Below are 8,169 nucleotides of genomic sequence, written 5' to 3'. Positions count from 1 at the left end.
CTTCCCCATAAGGAGGAGAGAGGCTGACAGAGCATCGTGTTCCCTGCAGATCCACAGGACTGTGTTCTCTGGGGCCTGTGCACCCCATACTGTGCCAGAAAGCACAAGATGCCTGAGGATAAAATTGGAGCATTCCCTGAGATCACCAACTCTTCATCGCTCATTCATTCCCGAAATAGTGAATTTATCCATTCGTGTAAATTAACTTCCAATGTGTTAAGGTAACTTATAGTTTTATAGTACATGAACAGAAATATTTTGAGATATGATACAAATTTAATTTTTTTCAAATATACCCACAAACACAAAAGTTTTGCTTACTAGCTCATGTCTCTTTATTCTGCAAAACTTTATTCAGTAACTGCCGTGCAGAAGGCATGGGTCTATAAAGAAATAAGAGAATTAAGAAATGACATGCCCTGCCCAGCGTGGTGGAGCAAGCTTGTAATCCTGGTGCTCAGGGGTCAAAGGAAAGATGATTATGAGTTTGAAGTCAGCCTGATCAACAAAGCAAAGACTCTGTCTCAGGGGGAGGAAGGGGAGGAAGGGGAAGAGAAAGGGGAGGGGGAGGAAGGAGAGGAGGGGAAGGAAGGGCAGAAGGGGGGGAAGGGAAGGAGAAGGGGGAGGAGGGAGGGAAGGGAAGGAAGGAGGAGAAGAGGTTGGAGGGGAGAGGGGAAGGAGGAGGAGGATGGAGAAAACACCGAACAAAAAATAGTCAGTTCGAAGGAAACAGACAGAAAAGGTGCGACATTTGAATTGAGACCTCAAAGGCAAGAAGGAACAAAATGTAAGATGATCCGAGGGTAGCATTCCAGGAAAAGATAAATCTGGCACCATGGTCCTGTGTGGGAAGGGACAAGCTCCTTGTGCTCAGAGTGCTGTGAACAAGGAGATGAAAGACAAGAAACAGAAAACCAGAAGGAGCCAGCTGGCAGCCTGGCATGAGCACAGGGCCACGGGAAGTCTTGGAGAGCTGAATACCAACCTGGGTGGGCGTGTGGGGGGGAGGCAGGTTAGGAAGCCAGTATTGAAGGAATGAGGTCGCTTCTTCCGTACTTGCTCAGGTCGCAGCCCCAGAGTCAAGGCCAGCCACATCAAGTGAAGAAGTGGGCCTGCATCTAGGACAATAAAATGTATGTTTTCTCCTACTCTTGTTTCTCATTGCTCCCAGTGAGCTTTTTTTTTTTTTTTTAATTTTCGAGACAGGGTTTCTCCGTAGCTTTTGGTTCCTGTCCTGGAACTAGCTCTTGTAGACCAGGCTGGCCTCAAACTCACAGAGATCCACCTGCCTCTTGCCTCACGAGTGCTGGGATTAAAGGCGTGCGCCACCACTGTCCGGCTCCAGTGAGATTTTTGAAGTCATCAAGGGATCCAAAGTATTAATTGACTTCCGTAGGAAAATTACACACAAGTCAGTAAATACACCGGGTCGTGTTCCACATTCCCTGGTAACATCCCGGACAAGGAGGCAAACCATGGAGGTTTCTGGGTCTGAATCTCCAGCTCCCTCAGCTGAGACTCCTGCCGGGTGAAGCAGCCATATGCCATGCCTGGACTCTCAATGGCTTTGTTACTGCACCAGGCATTGTGGGTGTCATAACAGCAACCCACTGAGTAGCTTGTACAGAACAGCAAGGGCTCCTCACAAAATCAAAAGGAAAGCTCAGAGGGCCAGAGCCAAAGGAGGCCAAGGCGCTGCCATGATAGTCAAGTTCACACCCGGGGCAAAGGGAAAAGGCCGAGAGCCATTTGTGAGGTCAGGCGTTTGCCGAGGACAGAACACCAGGACCTGATGCTTCAGGGTGAAATTCTCATTCTTGAGCCTCCCCTGACAGACTTGCTGCCAATACCATCATGGCATTTGTGGTCACCAACCTGGCACATACATCCTGGGATAATTCTGTGATGGGAGGAGCCCTCATACCAGGCCCTTTCTTTCAGGTGCTCAGAACATGAAAGTTTTCCGAGCTCAAAAGAGACACAGACTGCAACGTCAAAGAATAGGGTGGTAAGGCCGATACCATATGACTGTGGGGAATAGCACAACCCTGTCTCAAAGCCAACAACAAAAATGGATTCACTTATGCCAGCCTTTTCCAAAACTAAGGTCAAGAGGTTATGAAGGTATTTTTAAAGATATTTTATTTATTTTTATTTTATGTGAGTGTTTACCTGTATATGTGTGTGTATGTGTGTGTGTGTGCGTATACCACTTGCACGCAGAAGCCAGAAGAGGGCATTGGATCCCCTGGAACCAAAGTTATAGGTGGTTGTGAGACCCCATGTGGGTGCTGGAAACAAACCTCGGTCCCCAGCAAGGGCAGCCAATGTTCTTAACTGCTAGGTTGGCACTCCAGTCCACGGTGTGGTTCTTGGGGTTCCTGACACTAACTGAATACATTCCAATCACATCTCCTTCTTGTATTCTGTTAGGGTTTTGTGGGGAGGTGTTTTGTTTTGTTTTTCATTTTTTGTTTTTTCCAAACACAGGCAAAGTTCACCTCAAGACTGAGATATAAAAACAGAGTGGAGAATTATAAACACTTGGCAGGAATGAAAAGCTTCTGAAGAGGTAAATGCCCCTCCCTTTGACTGTCAGACTATTAAAACAGCAGACCCCTCACACACACCAAAAAATGAATGTCACTGGACTCTCATGCTAGGGGAAAAAACTGTAGCTGGTTGCCAGCCAGAGGAGGAAGCCGCCCCTAAGAAAGAGACTTCCCACAATCCTGACAAGTGAGGGACTGTCAGCAGGTGGTAAGAACAGAGGCACACATCCTGGAGGTCTTTTCCTGAGGGCTTCTTTCCAGAGGCTTCCATTCCAGCAAGCCCAGGATTCTTGGATTCATCTGGGGGAGAGGGGAATGTTGGGACACAGCAGTAGGGAGTTGGAATTTATTAAAATGGATTGCGATGCCTTCCCAAGCAAGGGTGTGGACTTCTCAAAGAGGAAATGTATCTTACCATCTTCACAGTAGACACATGCATCTGATCCCATGACTAAGTCACATTGCTTTGTGTAGGTTACAAAAGAGTTGAAATGAATTCCCGTTTGTAAGCCCAGTCAGTGTCCGCCTTCCACCATGTGGGTTCTGTGGATCAAACTCGGGGTGTCAGGCTTGGCAGCAAGCGCCCTCACCCTCAGAGCCATCTGAGCAGCCCGAAGCCATTTTTAAAACAAAGGGTGGTAGAGGCCTCCATTTCAAAGAAATGTCTAAGAGTGGCTCTTGTTAGGATTCTGGTTGAAAAAAAAAACTAATTATAAGAGACATTTTGGGGCAGGCAAATCCCCGCTTACGGAGGGTACTGAGGCAGGGGCTGTCGGGCCAAGTGCGCGGGCTGCCGTCCACGCCATCCCCTCCCCTCCAAAGCCATGGCTTCCAAACTCCTGCGCGCGGTTATCCCCGGGCCGCCAGGCTCGGGTAAGGGCACCATATGCCAGAGGATCGCCCAGAACTTTGGCCTCCAGCATCTCTCCAGCGGCCACTTCTTGCGGGAGAACCTCAAGGCCAGCACGGAAGTTGGCGACACAGCAAAGCAGTACCTAGAAAAAGGTCTTTTGGTTCCAGATCATGTGATCACACGCCTCATGGTGTCAGAACTGGAGACCCGGAGCACCGAACACTGGCTGTTAGATGGGTTCCCGAGGACGTTAGTACAGACAGAAACCTTGGACAGAATTTGTGATGTGGACCTAGTGATTAGTCTGAATATCCCTTTTGAGACACTTAAAGATCGTCTGAGCCGAAGATGGATTCACCCTTCTAGCGGGAGAGTCTATAACTTGGACTTCAACCCTCCACAAGTGCTGGGGGTTGATGACATCACTGGTGAGCCACTTGTCCAACAAGAAGATGATAAACCCGAAGCAGTTGCTGCCAAACTACGACGGTACAAGGATGCAGTAAAACCCGTCATCGAACTGTACAAGAGCCGCGGAGTGCTCCACCAGTTCTCCGGGACGGAGACGAACAAAATATGGCCCTACGTTTACACACTTTTCCCAAACAAGATCGCACCTATTCAGTCCAAAGAAGCAAACTGAGCCTGCCCTTGAAGAGCCAAGAAGACGTGGCCGTTCACTCAATCATGCGTGTAGTCCTGGTGCCCTGGCCAAATTAGGAGCTAGCTAAGATAGCTTGCAGCATCTTCTCTAGTTTAAGTGAATGAAGTAATGAGGAAAACCTAGTGGGTAGAAAGCATCCATGAAGATACCCTCCTCCTGCCTTTGAAAAGAACGCAGAGCTCTGCAGAGGCAGAAGCCCAAACTGGATCTCCACCAGTGTGGAGCCCATACTCTAGATGGGTTGCAGCCATGCGCTGCTATCGGAATCTTTTTACACGCGATGGTGGTGGAATCTCTGGTCCGTGCCACCTTCCACAGGCTGTTGAACCATAGCACTGCCAGCCTGAGAACTTGGAGAGCTGTGGTCCTGGCTTGTCCTCCGCCAAGCCCTCCTTGATGATAATTGAATTGATGCTAATTGCGCTCAGCCACTGCTTCTCCACGGCGACTGTTCCACCCTCTGATCTCAGACATCCTAGTTTCTGTTGACGTGTCCTGTCTCATCTGCTCGCTCTCCTCATAAGCTGTTCGGTAACACCATAGTCTCTGCCTGTATCCCTCTAACCTCCTCTCTCTACAGACTGAGAACCAGGGGAACTGAGCCAGGCAGAGAGCTCACTTTGTGAAACGGCTGCTCTGACTGTCTTGAACCCACTCTGTACCTTCTGTTGTTTAAAAACGATTAAAAAGGATTCCCTAAAGTTTTTGGGAATTCTCAAGGAAAAAACAAACCAAAAAAAAAAAACAAGGGAAATGTTCACTTAAGGAAGTGTGAGATGATCGTCTCTTCTGCATAGAAGTAGTGATCATGTGGAAATCACTGGACCAATGAGATGGTTTCGGCTTCTTTATTCAAGGCGAGGTGAATATTGAATGTGCTGCTAAATATTAATGTTGACAATGTTTTTTGTGAGTGATCCAAGCAGATGGCGAGAAGTCAGTAAAGGGAGCGAGCCTGTGGGCTTAGAGCATCTTGCCCTAGCTGTACATTGCACCCTCACTGAGTAAGACAGCTTTACCGCTGTGGGGACGCAGAATCTTTGTTTTCTTCCTCTTCCAAAGATGCAGTCTATAGGTGGCCACAAAGTTCAGAAATGAAGGTGCTAATATTTTGTCAATCATCATGTCAATAAAACATTTGTTAAAAGACTAAAAAAAGAGAGAGAGAGACATTTTGGGCAGAGCAGTGGAGTGAAACGACTCAGCTGGTTAAAATACCTACTATGCTATCCTGAAAGTCTGAGTGTGAGTTCAGCCCCTGAAACCCAGGTAAAACGGAAGGAGAGTATGGACTCCACAAAGATGCTCTCTGATCTACACACACGCCACACACATGCTCACACACCCTCATATGCTCACTCTCACACACAGACATATGAATATATACATACTCACATGCACATACACAGTACTTTTTTGTTTGTTTGTTTGGTTTGGTTTTTGGTTTTTCTAGACAGGGTTTCTCTGTAGCTTTGGAGCCTGTCCTGGAATTAGCTCTTGAAGACCAAGCTGGCCTCGAACTCACAGAGATGCACCTGCCTCTACTTTCTGAGTGCTGGGATTAAAGGTGTGCACTACCCTCGCCCAGCCACAGTACTATTATTTTTTAAGAAGGACGTTTGAGGGACAACTTGAGTCTATACTTTGAGTACAGATGTTACAAGATTCTCGCTCATTTCACTCATTACAATATTACGGTGTCTTTATCGGAAATGCCATTTTCTAAGATAACAACCAAGTGATGATGGCCAATAATGATGATGATGATGATGTCAAACGCGGCCACAGGTGACAGAGTAAGAAATCAAATGATGAACTTGAGGGTCTGCATTCTACTCTCTCTGGTCCCCCGCCCCGGTGCATTTACAACCTGCTCTTAAAGTTAAGAATATCAGCGAGCATGTGGCAATATCTTGTAATTGGGTTGTCACGAGCCTTAGAAGCAATGAATCAAATCACTTAGCTCCCTACTCCATATGCAATCACCAATTATTTATTGGCCATTAATTATCACCTCTTGAGGTTGGTGAGACAGCTCACTGCTTAAGGGCACTCCCTCTCCCAGAGGAACCCAGTTCAGATCCCAGCACCCAAATCTGGTAACTCACAACCACCTATATAACTCCAGTTCCAGGGGACCTGACACCCACTCTGGTCTCTGTGGGCAGCATCTGTCTACCCAGTCAGCCCTCTGTACTCACGGGGCTTCCTGTTAGCCACAGCAGGGGAGGAAATCCCACAACAGACTTCTGTGCACATCAGGGGCTCTGTGCTTGCGTTTCCATGAAAGATTCCAAGAATAGGATGACTAATGTACTAATAGGACTGCTGGGAGAACTCAATGGAAGATCCATAGAAGGCTGAATACAAGGCCAAGAATACAGTAGCCAATCAATCATTGCGATTACTGTTATTTTTCAGTAGCTTCTAGAGCTGTGCTTCAGCTCCCTCTAGTGGTAATGGTTGGTAACTTCATCATTTTCCAGAATTGGCTGTGCTTAATAAATTTCTTTCTGAAGAACCACGGGCAGCCATTCTGATGCATCACACAGAATTCAGGGCAGCAAAAGTGCTGCCTCAGTAACAAAGGTCACTGTATGGCTGAGAAGAAGAAGGCATTTGGGGATTTATGAAGGGAAGTTTCTAGAGAAATTGCATTTATTAGAAATGCGGCATTAAGGAGATCTTTGTCATTAGCTCATGGGAATGGGTCTGTCTCTCACAGACAAGCAAGCCGGCCATCATCCCCTGTCTCAGTTAGGGTTTCTATTGCTGTTATGAAATGCCGTGGCCAAAGCAGCTTGGAGAGGAAAGGATTTATTTCACTACGCCTCCACATCACAGTCCATCACCAAAGGAAGACAGGGCAGGAACCCAAACAGACCAGGAACCTAGAGGCAGGAGCTGATGCAGAGGCCATGGAGGGGTGCTGCTTACTGGCTTGCTCCACACGGCTTGCTCAGCCTGCTTTCGTATAGAATCCAGGACCACCAGCCCAGGGATGGCACCACCCAAAATGGGCTGGGTCCTCCCCCATCAATCACCAACTAAAAATGTCCAATAGAGCTTACAGCCCAATCTTATGGAGACGTTTTCTCTATGAGGGTCCCTCCTCTCTGATGACTCTAACTTGTGTCAAGTTGACATAAAGGGGATATAGGAGTTGGGAGTACAAATCGGGGCTGGCCCTTTGCTCAGAATTTCTAAGCCTGGGTCTTGGGGCATAGAACAAATGGTTAAGATTTTCTGAACCTCAGTTTACTTACAAATAAGCAGACCCTCCTTTGAAGGATTGGTGTGAGCTCCACCAGCTGGTGGGACCAGATTAGACGGGTTCTAACCTCAATCCCGTGTCCTGGGAAGCTCACAGCGCTCAAGGTTTCTGTAGACCCCAGAAAGAGGTTTTCCTTTTTAATATTTTATGCATTTTAGTTTACTTTATGTAGATGGGTATTTTGTTTGCAAATATGGCTGTGCACCATGTGCATTCCTGGTACCTGTAGAGGCCTGAAGAGGGTGTCAGATCCCTTGGAATGGGAGTCACAGGCAGTTGGGAGCCACCCAGTATGGGTGCTGGTTCCTCTGCAAAAGCAACAAAAGTTCTTAACTGCTGAGCTGTCTCCCCAACCCTGGGGATGTTTGTTTTGAAAACTGCCCATTTTCTCTACAGCCCCCTTAGTCCCGGTGAGTCCACTGCATGTTAGACCACTAAGGAACCCAACATGGGTCAGGGAGAAGCACAGGGCAGTGACTCAAAGTGAAACCCAGGGACTTCAGGGGAAGGTCTTAGGGAAGAGGAGAGGACAGGTCTGAAGGAGAAGAGCAGAGAAAGACTAGGTGTGATGAGACATGCCTTGCATCCCAGCACTTAGGAGGTTGAGGTAGGCAGATCTCCGGGTTTGAGGCCAGCCTGGTCCACACAGAAAGTTCCAGGCCAGTCAAGGTTGCATAGTGAGACCCTGTCTCCAAAAAAAGAAAAAGGAAGAAAAGAAAGAAAGAAAAGAAAAGAAAAGAAAAGAAAAGAAAAGAAGAAAAAAGAAAAAGATGGGAGGGGCATGTTTGTGTGTCTGTCCAGCTTACTGGGGAAGGAGGGAGGAGAG

The 8,169-nt window shown here is 47.4% G+C and overlaps 1 protein-coding gene across 1 annotated transcript; it reads left to right on the top strand.

Moving 5' to 3' along the window:
* Positions 1–3,376: 3,376 nt before the first annotated feature.
* On the top strand, positions 3,377–4,069 carry LOC130871927 (adenylate kinase 4, mitochondrial-like). Its single transcript, XM_057765646.1, has one exon. It carries the CDS (start codon positions 3,377–3,379, stop codon positions 4,046–4,048), a length of 672 nt encoding a protein of 223 aa, XP_057621629.1. The 3' UTR covers positions 4,049–4,069.
* The last annotated feature ends 4,100 nt before the right edge of the window (positions 4,070–8,169 follow it).

The sequence above is a fragment of the Chionomys nivalis genome, chromosome 3, assembly GCF_950005125.1.
Source record: "Chionomys nivalis chromosome 3, mChiNiv1.1, whole genome shotgun sequence".
Taxonomy (NCBI): Eukaryota; Metazoa; Chordata; class Mammalia; order Rodentia; family Cricetidae; genus Chionomys; species Chionomys nivalis.
This window is presented reverse-complemented; position numbering and strand designations above follow the sequence as displayed.

Excerpts from the sequence above, each read along its gene's own strand:
- LOC130871927 (XM_057765646.1), top strand. The coding sequence starts at position 3,377 with ATGGCTTCCAAACTCCTGCGCGCGGTTATCCCCGGGCCGCCAGGCTCG.